We start from the raw sequence: 15576 nt of genomic DNA, 5'->3' as shown, positions 1-15576 counted from the left end.
GATGCTTCCTGGACTGGAGGGCATGTCTTATGAAGAAAGGTTGAGGGAGCTAGGGCTTTTCTCATTGGAGTGAAGAGGATGAGAGTGACTTGATAGAGGTGTACAGGATGTTGAGAGGCATAGATAGAGTGGAGAGCCAGAGACATTTTTCCAGGACAGAAATGGCTAATGTGAGAGGGCATAATTTTAAGGTGATTCGGTGGAGATGTCAGATGTCGGTTCTTTACACAGAGTGGTGGGTGCATGGCATGTACTGCTAGTGGTGGTAGCGTCAGAGACATTAGGGACATTTAAGATCCTCTTGAATAGGCATGTGGATGATAGTAAATTGAAAAGTGTATATATTAGTTTGATCTTAGAGTAGGATAAAAAGTCGGCACAACATCAAGGACCGAAGGGCCTGTACTATGCTGTACTGTTTTATGTTCTAAATCCCAGGAGGTGGGTATGGTGTGTGAAGAGAGGTTGAATCAGTTAGGATTATATTTGCTGAAGATCAGAAGACTGGGAGGGGGTTCTTAGAGAAACCTATACATTTGATCTGAACTAAATAGAGTAGAAACAGGGAGGATGTTGCTGATGGCAGGCAAGTCCACACCAGGGATTACAATCAAAGGATAAGAGCTAAACCATTTATGATTGAGGTGAGGAGAAATTCCTTCGCCCACAGAGTGGTGATCCTGTGGAATTTGCTGTCATGGAAAATGTCAAGGCCAAAATATTGTATAATTCCAAGAAGAAGTTGGACGTAGCACTTGGATCAAAAGTGGGAACAAGCTGTTAAGTTGGATGATCAGCTGTGATCATATGAATGGCAAAGCAGGCTTGAGGGACCGAATGGCTTATTCTTCCAATTTTCCATGTTTCTATATAAATCCTACAACCTGTTCAAAATAATCACCTGTGACTGAGCAACAAGCCTTTACCTCTCTTTTATGTTATTCTCTGTGGTTGTCAACATCTTTTTGGTCTCATAGCAAGGAGAATGCCACCTTCCTATTATTTTCTGTGTATTTCTGGTTCCTGTTTGCCATCAGGTTATGATGTAATCATACCTACGTAATTTCATTTTACTGTGGTACATTATGTATGCATTTTGTCTGCTATTTCCAGACTCAAGCCCATCCCTCTGTATCCGTGATCACTCTTCCTTCATTTTATTTCTTACCTTTTTAACTCATCTAGATTTTATCTTCTATAGTTGTGCTTCCTTTAATTTCTCTGCCTTTAAGCAGACCACCCTCTCCATTCCTAACCCCAGGCTTTCTGAACTCCTGGAGCTTCTCATCTGTATTACCACCACCACAGCCTGGACAGCTGCCCTGTCTCTCATTAAGCCGACAGTTTCCCTCTACTCCTCTCACTCATCCTCCAGAACTCGCCCGGATCATTCTGGGCAGCAGCCCCACTCCCACTCAAATGTATCCGCTGGGGTCTAATCTCAAATGTTTCTTTCCTGTAGAATTCACAAATCTCTCTCCAGCAAGTCTATTCATTTGTGAAGAATCATCTCATTATTGAAGAATTAGTGTGTTTATGTTAGCATCATGATGGATAACTAACTGAGGATTGAGGACATTACTGCCCCAGCTTAATGACACCTCCAAACCTGGCTCACCATTTCATTATCATTTTTCCAAGTAATGAAGTTTTTAAACTGTGAGATTATTTTTCTTCTTGAACCTCTGCACCAGTTGATATGCGGGTGCAATAGGTAATCAGGATGGCAAATGGAATATTGGCTTTCATTGCTAGAAGGATTGAATTGAAAAGCAGGGAGGTTCTGCTACAATTGTACAAGGTATTAATGAGGCCACATCTGGAGTATTTGAATGCAGTTCTGGTCTATTTAGTTGAGGAAGGATATACTGGCTTTGGAGGTGGTGCAGAGGACAATCAATGCATTCTTTCCAGAGATGAGAGGGTTACCTATGAGGAGAAGTGGATCCACCTGGATCTGTACTCACTAGAATTTAAAAGAATGAGAGGGGGTCTTATAGAAAGATATAAAATTATGAAAGGGATAGATAAGATAGAGGCAGGCAAGTTGTTTCCTCTGAGACTAGGATTAGAGCACATGGCCTCAGGATTAGGGGGAGTAGATTTAGAGATGAAGAGAAATTGCTTTTCCCAGAGAATGGTGAATCTCTGGAATTCTGTGTCCAAGGAAGCAGTAGAGGCAGTTTCATTAAATATATTCAAGCCAGCTGGATGGATTTTTGCATGGCAGGGGAATTAAGGGTTAGGAGGAGGAGCTGAGAAGATGGATAGGTCAGCCATGATCTTAAAGAATGGCGGAGCGGGCTCGACATGACAAATGGCCTCCTCCTGCTTCTATTTCTATGGAACTAAGTCTCCCCCCCCCCCCATGATTTTAACCTCCATTTCAACCTACCACATTTTCTGTCCTCCGAATTTATTGCCACTTTATCCTCCCTAAATCTCTTCCTCCATGTAAACTCACTGAACCATATTCACAGCTAACTCCTTACCTCCCCATCTTGTCGATCTCACAGATAAGGTAATCTCTGCTCACTTCATTGTATCACACAACACACACATCCTCCCCACCCTCCAATCCTGTTTTCACTCCTGACCCATCTCTCCTTATCTCTATCCCTAGGGTAAAATATCCCAGAATTCACTTACAACTGCACTTCCAAAATTTCAACTGCTCAGCTTCAGCTCCTTGTTCTCCACAACATTTCTGGAGGTACCAATTTACTCAATTACAGTCACAACTAAATCATTGACCATGTCAGCAATAAGATAATTACAGGATTGCATCCAGTCCCTCTTCACCTTTGGAGCCAGAAGGTGTGAAAAGAACTCATAGAGTCATAGAGATATACAGCATGGAAATACAGTAGTGCCTCGACATATGAACGACCCCATTCACGAACAAATCATTTTACGAACAGGAATGTACGTAAAGTTTTGCTTCAACGTACGTACGAAATTCAAGGTACAAACGCAAAAGGCCCGTGTGCGACCACGTAGTTTCATTGTTCTGCTTTGCTACGCGCTTGTTGAACGCAAAAGCTCTCGGACCCCGCATGATCTCATTCAGTTCGTCTTTGGCGCGTGTGCTGTGAACAGCCGTCCAAACATTCTTACGCTATCCGAGCAATGGGAAAAGTTGATTCAGTTCGCGAACTTTTCGGTTCGCGAACCGGGTCCCGGAATGCATTTAGTTCGTAAGTCGAGGCGCTACTTGTAGACCCTTCGGTCCAACTCATCTGTGCTGACTAGATATCCTCAATTAATCTAGTTTCATTTGCCAGCATTTGGCCTGTATCCCTCTGAACCCTTCCGATTCATGTAACCATCCACATGCCTTTTAAATGTTAAAATTCCCACAACATCAGAATATAGTCCAGTAGGTTTATTTGGAAGCACTAGCTTTCGGAGCGCTGCTCCTTCATCAGATGGTTGTGGAGTATAAGATCATAAGACACAGAATTTACAGCAAAAGTTTAAAGTGTGATGCAATGAAATGATAGATCTGGATTGTTTGTTACATCTCTCATCTTTTAGAATGACCATGTTGGTTTCAGTTCTGTCATATGTAAATCCCAGAACTATTTTTTTTAAAGTTATATTCTCAAGTGAACTTTAACTATAGGTGCCATGTCAGCCCAAGTAATGCACTGAAGATGTGAGGTGCCCTGTGTGAGGCTGTCTGTGCCCCAATGTTCAGACTGATTCTATTTCTAAAAAGGGGATTTACAGAATCTTACAAGGATTCATGCAGTTTTGAGCAAAATAAAATGTAATTCTGCAAGTATAAATTCACCCCAAAAATGTATATGTATATGTGTGTGGGCAGGGGGGTATATGTGTCTGTGAGAGAGAGTGTACGTGTGTGTGTAAAGTCTGTGAGAAGGTGCATGTGTGGGTGTGTATGTGTGAGCGTATGAGAGAGGGCCTGCGTGAGTGTGTGTGTCTGTAGGAGCATGTGTGTAAGTGTGAGAGAGAGTGTGTAGTGCAGTGGGATCATCTGTACCCAAGGTCATCTTTACCCATGAACCCAAGGTCCCAATTGAGGCCATCCTCATGTGTACTGAACTTGGCTATCAGCCTCTGCCATTTTGCATTGTTGCCTGTCCCAAAGTCCGCCTTGGAGGATGGTCACCCAAAGGTTTGAGGTCGAATGTCCCGGACTGCTGAAGTGTTCTACGACTGCATGGGAACACTCCTGTCTGGTGATTGTTGCGCAGTGTCCATTCATCCATTGTCATAGCTTCCGCTCAGTCTTACCAGTGTACCTCGCCTCAGGGCATCCTTGCCTGCAGCATATGAGATAGACAACACATGAGTACCTGCCATGTACATGGTGAGTGGTGTGCCCACGTGAAATGATATCCATGTCAACACTCTAACATGGCTTGCTGCATCTGCCATGACAGGGTTGTATGGTGTTGTCCTGAAAGCTGGGCAGTTTGCTATGAACAATGATCTGTTTGAGATTTAGTGGTTGTTTAAAGGCAAGACGTGGAAGCGCAAGAAAGTCTTGGTGAGGTGCTCATCCTCATTGATAATATGTTGCACTTGCACGGAACATGGTGTAGTCTTTTGGCCCCTGGGAAGTACTGGACAATGAAGGGTACCATATCGGTTGCAGCCAGTGTCTGTCTCCTGAGGGAGTCATTACGATTTCTCACTGTGTCACGTCAGAACTGGCGGTCGATGAGTTGAGCATCATACCCCATTCTTATGAGGGCATCCTTGAGTACTTCCAAGTGCCTGTCATGTTTCTCCTCATTTTAAAAGATCCTGTGTATGCGTAGGGCTTGTCCATAGTGGGTGGCTGTTTTTAATATGTTTCGGATGGATGCTGGTGAAGTGTAGCATCATGAGGTTATTCGTGGGTTTGTGGTAGAATGAGGTAATGAGGTGCCCATCCTTGATGAAGGTGTATCTGTCCAAGAATGAGACACATACTAAAGCGTAGTCCATGATGAGTTTGATGGTGGGATGAAACTCATTGATATTACTGTATAGTTGTTTCAGTGACTCCCTGCCATGTGTCTAGTGGAAGAAAATGTCGTCAATGCACCTGGCGTATAGTGTTGGTTGGAGGGCCTGCATAGAGAAGAAGTCTTGTTCAAACCTGTGCATGAAAATGTTGGCATATTGGGGTACAAATTTGTCCCCGTGGCTGTTCTGTGTGACTGGATGAAGAACTGGTTGTCAAAGGTGAAAATATTGTGGTTGAGGATAAAGTGGATGAGTTGTAGGACGGTGCTTGAGATTGGCATTTGTTAATGTTGAGTACTAAGTACTTTTAAATGTTGTAATTGTACCAGTCTCTGTCACTTCTTCTGGCAGCTCATTCCATACATGCACCACCCTCTGCATGAAAAAGTTGCCCCTTGGGTTCATTTTAAATCTTTTCCCCCCCTCATCTTAAACCTTTGCCCTCTAGTTTTTGACTCCCTTATCCTGGGGAAAAGACCTTGACTATTCACCCTATCCAAGCTCCTCATGATTTTCTAAACTTCTCTAAGGTCACCCCCTCAGTCTCCAATGCCCCAGGGAAAATCGCTCCGGCCTATTCAGCTTTCTGTAGCTCAAACCTTCCAACCCTGGCAATATCCTTGTAAACATTCTGAACTCTTTCAAGTTTAACTACATCTTTCCTAAAGCAAGACCAGTATTGATTGCAGTATTCCAAAAGTGGCCTAACCAATGTCCTGGACAGCTGCGCATGACCTCCCAACCTGATTACTCAATGCACCTACCAATAAAGACAAGCATACCAAATGCCGCCTTTACTACACTGTTTACCTGCGACTCCACTTTCAAGGAAGTATGAACCTGCACTGTAAGGTTTCTTTGTTCAGCAACACTCTCCAAGGCCTCACTGTTAAGTATATTTGTCCTGCCCTGATTTGCCCTACCAAAATATAGCACCTCACATTTATCAAAATTAAACTCTGACTGCCACTCCTCAGCTCATCTGATCAAGATCACTTTGTATCCTGAGGTAACCACCTTCAGTGTCCACGATATCACTAATTTTGGTGTCATCTGCAGGTTTACTAACCATACCACCTACATTCACATCCAAATCATTTATATAAATGACAAAAGCAGTGGACCCAGGACTAATCTCTGCAACACTGGTCACAGGCATCCAGTCCAAAAAGCAATCCTCCACCCACCAACTTCTGTCTTCTACCTTCAAGTCAATTTTGTATGCAAATGACTAGTTCTCCCTGTATTCCAAGAGTTCTAACCTTGCTAACCAATCTACCGTGTGGAACCTTGTTGAACACCTTACTGAAGTCGATTTGGACAACATCCAGCACTCTGCCTTCATTATTCCTCTTTGTCACTTCTTCAAAAAACTCAATCAAGTTAGTGAGACACGATTTCCCACGCACAAAGTCATGTTGACTATTCTTAATCGGTCCTTGCCTTTCCAAATACATGAATATCCTGTCCCTCAGGATCTACTCCAACAACTTGCCTACAACTGATGTCAGGCTCACTGGTCTAAATTTCCCTGGCTTCTCCTTACCACCTTTGTTAAGTAATGGCATCTGGCAACAAGTAGCTGATTGGTCTGTGGAATGATGACAAAACAATCTGCTTGCCACCAACTATGTGATTGGCTCCCAGGTAGCCAAACAGCTTGTTGGTGTGAATGTTTTAATCAGAAGCCAATGGAGAGATGTCCCACAGTAACCTCGATCCTGAAGAATGTCAGTTTATTCCCCCTATCAGTTGTTGTAGGCTGTAGATTTTAACCAATAAGTCAGAAACTTTATACGTTATGAACTAGTTGCTCTGTGTCCCTGCAAACAAGTTAAGTAACTTGAGGAAAGAATGTCAAGGAGCAGCAGACCCAGACAAACTAAAAGGGTCATTTCTGCAAACCCTGTAAACAGAGACCATTGCACTGCCTTTCTGTCAGTCTACCTCTCTCTGTCCATCAAATCCATGTTTTGTATGTGTCTTATGTGTGTGCAGAGGTAACATATTAAGTAATAGTTGTTTGTCATCAGCTAGAATCTACTTATTTGCAACAAAGTCCAAAAACCTGGTCCATGCTTTCTTTTAATCTGAGTCTAATATTCAGGTACATTGGGAAATTCTGCATACTTTTAAAGTCTTTAACTTTTCTCATAACACTGGAATAGCAGGGCTTGATTTTCCAGTGCACTAGAAATCCAAGGACTGCAGCAATTTAAGAGGCCTGCTCATCAGGACTTCTCAAAAGGGAAAATAAACACTCGTTCAACCAGTCTCCCACAAACAAATGGAAATCAAAGGTCCAAGTTCACCTTTGGGAGAGATAAAGTTACCTTTACCAAAGGTTAAACATCTTTTCATATTAAAAGTAGACTTGAAGGTAATTAATTGCATGAATGCAACATAAGTGTCAAACTGTGAAGGCATTTAAATCCACAGAACTTTCAAGCAGTTAAGGCATTTAAATCTCCTGGCTTTCAAAATAAAGAAGACTTTTAAAAAATGTAATGCTTGCTGTTTCATTCTGTTTGTTAGCACTAGCATGGGAGATATCATTATAGGATTTACATTGCAGCACTGATCTCACACTATATCCTGTCTTCAGCCTACCAATTCATGGTTTGATTGACAGTTCTAACTGTCTTTAATGTTGAGCAGTCTGATATTTTTATAGGCTGAGTTTTCCATCAGAGTTAATGAATACATCAAGAGAGTGTTAAGATGCAAAATTTGGCATGGAGTGTGAGGGACCATGGGGGTGGGTGGGGAGCCTGAGCCAGCTTGGATTGGTGAGTTGAAGTGTGTAGGGGAGTGTCAGGGTGTAAAACACTCAGGCTAGAGGGGATTTTTCTTTTTATTATTATATTATTTTTCTTACAAGTCCCAGAGCAAAGTGGCCAGCATTTCACATAGCCCATCTCAGTATTCAGCACCCTCTGTTGTTGTCTCCAAGCCCAATGTTTGTTAACATCCTCACTCCTCGAACAGGAATCTGACCATCTGGAACACCTTCCCCCAAGTTGGGTTTGTGGAACTGGAAATTGTCCCTATTCTGTATTCTAGAATGAGGTGTGGGAATTCAGGCCTTTGAAATACTTTTTGGGAAGCAAGACTCCGAATTACCCAGCATGAAACAGATACTGTTCAGGTCTTCATATCTGTACTGAAGCTCTGCAAAAAATATTCACTTGCAATTATTCAAATTTTTAAACTTCTTTCATCAAATGTTAAAGGAATTAATTGTTCTTAACAATTCAAGATTGCGTTTCTATTGATAGTTTTTCAAGGGACCATTTCATATCATCACACATTTCTCTGTGGAAAATGGCTCCTGCATCACATCATACTGAATCTTTCAACTTGTGTTTATAGTGCCTTAGTACCAGAATTAAAGCAACTGAGGTGATGCAGAAGAGTGAAACCAAGTGATGCCATCAATGAAAGAGGTCAGGACATAGGAAGATGAGGCATACTTGATGTCCAAAGAATTATGATTGAGTTTGAAGTTTGTTTGTCATCACAGTGAATAACAGAAATTTGATCTTTTTTTTGTTTCTTTTCATTTTCATCAATATCTTTCTTCACCTCATTTTCACGATTGATTGCCTTGCAGAAATTTAAAATCACTTTCTGCACTTTAACACATCGCTTGCATCAGCTGCATTTTAGGGGACTGCCCTCAGTCACTCAGTTGTATTGAAATGTACTCACAATGGCAGTGGAATAGGAGACCAAAGGACAGTATTAAGGATCAAGTCAGACAGCTGCTGCAGGAAGTAATCTTTACCCGCTGGAAGAGCTAGCTACTCGGGACACAGTTTATTCAGTTGTGGAATGTGGGCATTCCTGGCTGGGCCAATATTTATTGCCCATTCCTAGTTGCCCTTGAGAAGGTGGTGGTGAGCTGCCAGCTTGGAGTCCACCTGCTGTAAGTTGACCCACAAAGGCCTTCAGGAGAGAATTACAAAATTTTGACTCAGCGACAGTAAAGCAATGGTTATATGTTTCCAAGTCAGGATAGTGAGGGGGAACTTGAAGGTGGTGGTGTTCCCATGTATCTACTGCCCTTGTCTTTCTCGATGGAGGTGGTCGAGGGTTTGGAAACTGTTGTCTAAGGAGTTTTGGTGAATTTCTGTGGTGCATCTTGTAGATGGTGTGCAATGCTGCTACTGAGCATCGGTGGTGCAGGGAGTGGATGTAGTGCCAGTCAAGTAGGCTACTTTGTCCTGGATGGTGTAACGCTTCCCGAGTGTTGTTGGAGCTGCACTCATCCAGACAAGTGAGGAGTATTCCATCACACTCCTGAATTGTGCCTTAAAGATAGTGGACAAGCTTTCGGGAGTCAGGAGATGAGTTATCTGCTGCAGTATACCTAGCCTCTGATTTGCTCTTGTTGCCACTGTTAGTGACTGATTAACAGGTATACAACTAAAATTGCCATGGTGACTTGTGAAATGGAGACAATTCACTAACTTTGACTCCCTTTTCTGTTAGTTTAATTGCAAGGGAATTACGCTGATCTATTCCTAGCATCCTTTCCTTCAAAAAATAGTACAGCACTTGAAGGATGGGATGATGACTGTAACAAAAACAAAAGCTAATGTATTTGTTTAAATTTAAATCCAGGTGGGTTGACTCTGGTTGGTCAAGGCATTGCCCAGAAAAACTAATCAGAATGGCTGTGACCTGTTTTGTTGAGTTGAAGGACTGTCTATATATATGTTCTTTCTGTCTTTTTCATACCTGTGCATTAATATACATGTGCATTCACAGTCTGCCACATTGCATGCCTGATTTGAAATCTTAAACCGTTGTCAGTGTAATTCTTAGAGTACAATATAATTTAGCAAATGTTCTCTAATTGTGGAATATAATATAATATTGGATAGTACGTTTTGGGTTTTGCAAGCAGGGTTTGGTTTGATAGAGCCAGTACCCCTCTAGTTGCAGACAGCTGAAGAGACATGTTGTTTGATGTGATCTACAAGTCTACAGGACTGTTTTCAACCAGCTTGTGCTTGCAAGACTCAAAACAGTGTTGAACATTGGATATAATTCTGTGTGTTAAGAATTACACTAACAACCAATTCAAGATAGGCTCACAGTGTGGCATACTTCTGTGCACTTGAAACTACATATGTCAATAGACAGTGGCCTGATCTTTGCAGACAGAAAGAACAAGCATAAATAATGTCTCTTCTGATTTCTTCCCACAGATGCTGCAGAGCTGCTGAGTTTCTCCAGTAATTTCTGTTTTGGTTTCAGATCTTCAGCATCTGCAGTTCTTTGGTTTTGTTGAATTCATTTTGATATTTAACATTCAGTGAGCAGAGAATACTCAGTGAGCAGAGAATCACCACAAAGGGTTGTGGTTATGACTGGGTAGCATAATGGTCGTGCTGAGGATGTGTAGTGCTATTAATGAATCATCTTTAAAATAAACATTTCTACAGCTTATGGCACAATGATCCCTTTCAGAGATAGGTCTCCAGAGCTGCAGAGAAAGCTACAGTATAATGAAGATTTTCTCTGGATCCATCCAATTCCAAATTGTTACCAAACGTCAATAATACACAACCATGTACAAAAATGTCAGAATAAAGTTGAGCACTGTAGGTGGTATTTAACACATAGGGAAAGCAAAGATTGGTGAGACCTGGGCTTATGAGGAATGGCTTCCATGCAGTACTGATATAGGCAACAAATATTGCATAACATTGCAATACTCTTGGCACCAAGAAAGAAACATCAGGACATGTCAGACTGAAAGAGTCATTGCTCTGCTTATTTCAGATAATCAAGGCCCTTTACTTCTCAGTAAAGCCTCGTCACTGCTTGTTGCTTAAGGAAATCAAAGGAACAAAATAGACGGCCTGTAATTTATTTGAAGTTGTGAGCCTGAAGTAAACCTGTTACTCAGAGGCATGATGAACCCTAAATATTACGGCAGATTTTTTTCAGACAGGAATAAGTTCAATGTTAGATACATAAAATCATAAGATCTTAATAATTTGGAGGAGGAGTTGTCCATTCAGCCCATTGCAGTTACTCCACCATTTAACAAAATCATGGCTGATCTGATTTTCACCTCAACATTCTAGCATGATCTCAATAAAACTTGATTCTTCTGTAGAAAAAAAAACTGTTAAACCAATCCTTGAGTATATTCAATGGTCCAGAGTCCACTGCTGTCTGAGAAGAATCCCAAATATTGACAATCCTCAGAGAAGACATCTCTCTTCTCATCTTAATTTTAAACATTTTCCCCCTTGTTCTGTATGCCCCACAAGGGGAAACATTCTGTCAGCATCTACCATGTCAAACGTCCTTAATCTTACTTTTTGATAATAAAAGACATAGAGTCCTACAGCACAAAGACAGACCCTTCAGCCCAAACAGGTCTATGCTGACCAAACATCACTTCTCATTCTTCCAGTCTCAATTCAGTTTTCGACTAACTTGCTTAACCTTTCCTCTGTGACAACCCCTTCATCCCATGAATTAGCCAAAGTGAATCTTTGAACTACTTCCTACATAAGTATATTAATCTTGAAGAGATCAAAATCAATGCTCTGTACAGTTGTAGCAAGTATTCTGACTTTCATGTAAGTCATGAAAATAGATTGGAAATAGTTGAGGGCCCAGCACTGATCCCCGTAGAACCTCGATCATTTAAAGTTTGCCAAGCTGAAAATGATTCATTTATCTCAATTCTGTTCCCTGTGGGTTAGCCAATCTTCTATTCACACTAATATATTGTCTTAATGCCATGAGCTCTTACTGTGTCCAGTAACCTTTAATGAGGCACCCTTTTGAATGTCATTTGAAAATCCAAATGCACTACATTTACTAGTTCCCCTTTATCCACCCTGCCCAATCAAATAGCAGAAGATCAGAAGCCTCAGCAGAGCCACAAAGAAAGTTAGCCTTAATGACAGCAGGGATAATAAGATGGTGCAACATAGTGACTCAGTGGTTAGTATGGCTGCCTCTCAATTTGATTCCAGCCTTGGGCAACTGTCTGTGTGGAGTTTGCACATTTTCTATGTGTCCATGTGAGATTTCTAACACAGTCCAAAGATGTGCAGGTTAGGTGGATGGGCCATGGGAAATGCAGGGATACAGGAGAGGGCGGGTCTAGGTGGGATGTTTTTCAGAGGGTCAGTGTGGTCTTGATGGTCTGAATGGCCTGCTTCTGCACTGTAGGGATTCTATGATGACTTTGTCTTGAGGCACCCTCTAGGAGAAGAAAAGATCTAAATTTTCTGCTGGGGCAATGGGTGGATTCTGGTGTCTGGAGGAGAAATCTCTACAGTGATTTCATCAGGACGTAGAGAGATCATTGCTACCAGCAGCAAGCTCCTCGAGCTTTGGAGCCTCTGGTTCTAATTGATTCCCGAAGGTGATGATGCTGGTTCCATGCAACTGGCAACCTCCCATAGAATGCCAGAGGCTAAGAAGGATCACCCTCAATTAGTTGCAAGCCTTCAGTAGATGGTTGACTTGCCCACCAACTTTCCCACTGTTCAGCAACTGGTCAGTGCTTGACCAGTGTTGGGACATGAGTCCCTCATATTTCATTGGTTGCTCCATCCTCCAGATCAGTGAAATCTCATCATTTATTTCAGGTTCCAGTGTAAACTTGTGAAAATTCACTTTTCATTCATTTGTGTGTGTATGTTATTGTTTAATGTGATTCCTGTTGTGCTAAACAGATATTCCATGTCAACTATGTCCTTTCCTTACTGTATTTCAGGGTAGGAAGCCTGGTTATTTTTCCTTCCTGGACCCTTTCTCTCCTGGTGTTTGGCTCTTCATGGTGCTTGCCTATCTTGCAGTCAGTTGTGTTCTCTTCCTTGTAGCCAGGTATAGTCATGTGGGTGTCCTGTGAAACCACTGTTTGCTCTATTAAGTCCCTCCATAAGTACATCATTATCTTTGTGTATTTGATATTTATTATTTTAAAAGTCCCGACATTGGCTCAAGTAGGAGGTTAGACTAAAACACATAATGAAACGAGCTGAAGATTAATAGTTATTAATGATTTGTGTAGATTGTTTTAGCTTATAATGTAGGCAGTGTTTAGGCAATACAGAAAGATGCCGATGTTCTCTTATGCAGTTGATATGTTTTGACCAGTTGCTTACGAAACAGTGTTGAATGGGCACGGTAACAGTTTCTGTACTTTAGATGTAATGATTTCTTTTACAGACTGTCTCCTTATGAGTGGTATAACCCGCAACCTTGCTTTAGAGGAAAATGTAAAGTGTTGGTCAATCAGTACTCTCTAGGAAACAGCCTGTGGTTCCCAGTGGGTGGCTTCATGCAGCAAGGATCAGAGATCATGCCTCGAGCACTCTCCACACGCTGTGTTAGTGGAGTATGGTAAGAAATCTCCAGTTACTAGACCTGAGAGACCAAATGATACTGGCTATGATAGGATAATGGTTGCTTGAAAGCAATGTATAATTATAAGGCTGTCGGGACGAAGGATGGGAGTGCAAGTTATTGGATAACTCTACCAAAGTACCAATATGAATGTGATGGATCAAATAGCCTCTTTTTATGTGTATCAGTCTGTGATTCCATGATGAAGAATTTCAAATGGTAAATATTCCAGTAAACTATTTTAAAGTATGGACATAAGGTAGTCAAAATTTCATGAGTTAAAAATAAATAATTCCAGAATGACTGGCAGGCTATATCTGTCCATGTTCATTGGCCCTTATCTGGGTAAATTATTTTGGCCAAACACAGAAGTTATTATGTTATAGTTGATGTTATTAAAATGCTTTCCCAATGCCATTTCAATTATGTGACTGACTTTGTTCCCTAGAATTGGGTTCAGCATTGTACTGTCCCCTGTTTGGACTTTCTGTGTGTTAACATAAAAAACTGTCCAGTTTCAAGAAACTTGTCCCCTCCAACCTTTTACACTATGACGACCCCAATTAATATTGTGAAGTTGAAATGGTCTTAATGTTCTCCTATTATTGATTTGCACATCTTGTTTATACGCTCCTCTATTGCCTGCTGACACTATTTAGGGTCTAGATTAGAGTGATGCTGGAAACGTGCAGCAGGTCAGGCAGCATCCAAGGAGCAGGAGAATCGATATTTCGGGCAAAAGCCCTTCATCAGGAATGAAGGCAGGGAGCCTCTGGGTGGAAAGATAAATGAGGGGTGGGGCTGGGGAGAAGGTAGCCAAGAGTACGATAGATGGATGGAAGTGCAGATGAAGGTGATAGGTCAGAGGGTAGGGTGGAGCGGATAGGTGGGAAGGGAGGTAGGACAGATCATGAGGATGGTGCTGAGCTGGAAGGTTGGAACTGAGGTAAGGTGGGGGGTGAGGGGAAATGAGGAAACTGGTGAAGTCCACGTTGATGCCCTGGGGTTGAAGTGTTGCGAGGCGGAAGATGAGGTGTTCTTCCTCCAGGCATCGGGTGGTGAGGGAGCGGCGGTGGAGGAGGCCCAGGACCTGCATGTCTTTGGCAGAGGAGGAGGAGGAGTTGAAATGTTGGGCCACAGGGTGATGGGGTTGATTGGTGCGGGTGTCCTGGAAATGTTCCCTAAAGCACCCAAAACGTTGATTTTCCTGTTCCTCGGATGCTGCCTGACCTGTTGTGCTTTTCCAGCACCACTCTAATCTAGACTCTGATTTCCAGCATCTGCAGTCCTCCCTTTTGCCTGACATTGTTTGGGGGTCTATAATACATTCCCAGCAGTGTGACAGTCCCTTTTATTTTGCTTGCTTTTTCTACCCAAAAAACCTCATTTGAAGATCCAAGATATCATCCCTCTTTCCTGCAGTAACTGACTCCTTATTTCATAATGCTAAACTACCACAATTTACACCTTCCCCTGCCTGCATGGAGCATCTATACTGCAGAATGCTAAGTTGCCAATCCTGCCTCTCACTCAATTATGTCTTTGTGATGTCAACAATATCACAATTCCATGTGTCAATCCACATCCTTAATTCATCTGTCTTACCTGTAATACTCCTAGTATTAAAAGCTATCCAGCTTCACCTTACTCAGTTGGAACTCAATATGGCTGAACTTTTTCTGTCTTGGTTCCTGTACTAAAGTATACGGGTCTCCATTGCAGTAACAGTGTGCCTACCCACTGCTGATCTATTTTGTATTCTTCCCAACATCACTAGCAAACCCACCCACAAGGATGTTGATCGCATTCTGGTTCAGGTACTGATCATCCTGCTTGTGGAGGTCCCATCTTCCCCAGGAATGGTCCTAGTGATCCAGGGATCTAAAACCCTCCCTTATGCACCAACCCTTGGTGTTACAACGGATTCAAAATGTTAATTCTGTTTCTCAGTCCACAGATGTTGCCAGACCTGGTGAGTTTTTTGCAGCACTTTTTGTTTCAAAGGTAATACACAATGTTCTGGAATAGAGAATGGTGAAACGATACTGAATTCTATCCAGAGACAAGATAGTTTGTTTTCATCATCATGGGAAAGACACCCAGGCTGAAACACAAAATTTCAAGTGTTACTTTTCACAACTTGACACAAAGGTGAGGCAGCTGCTCATTCTGCACATGAATTTGAATTCAGAATAAACCTGGAGTAAG

The 15576-nt window shown here is 42.0% G+C and overlaps 1 protein-coding gene across 4 annotated transcripts in view; it reads left to right on the top strand.

Annotated features, from left to right (window-relative positions):
- The window catches only part of grik4 (glutamate receptor, ionotropic, kainate 4), a 173503-nt gene that overhangs the window by 142833 nt on the left and 15094 nt on the right, over positions 1-15576 (top strand). For all 4 annotated transcript variants that reach the window (XM_072593556.1, XM_072593559.1, XM_072593557.1 and 1 more), the window contains 2 exons: positions 12737-12846; positions 13192-13365. In XM_072593556.1, coding sequence (XP_072449657.1) covers positions 12737-12846; positions 13192-13365 — 284 coding nt within the window. The remainder of the gene's footprint in view (positions 1-12736; positions 12847-13191; positions 13366-15576) is intronic.

This window comes from Chiloscyllium punctatum, chromosome 23 (assembly GCF_047496795.1).
Source record: "Chiloscyllium punctatum isolate Juve2018m chromosome 23, sChiPun1.3, whole genome shotgun sequence".
Lineage (NCBI taxonomy): Eukaryota > Metazoa > Chordata > Chondrichthyes > Orectolobiformes > Hemiscylliidae > Chiloscyllium > Chiloscyllium punctatum.
Note: the sequence above shows the minus strand (reverse complement) of the source record. Positions and strands in the feature narration are given on the sequence as shown.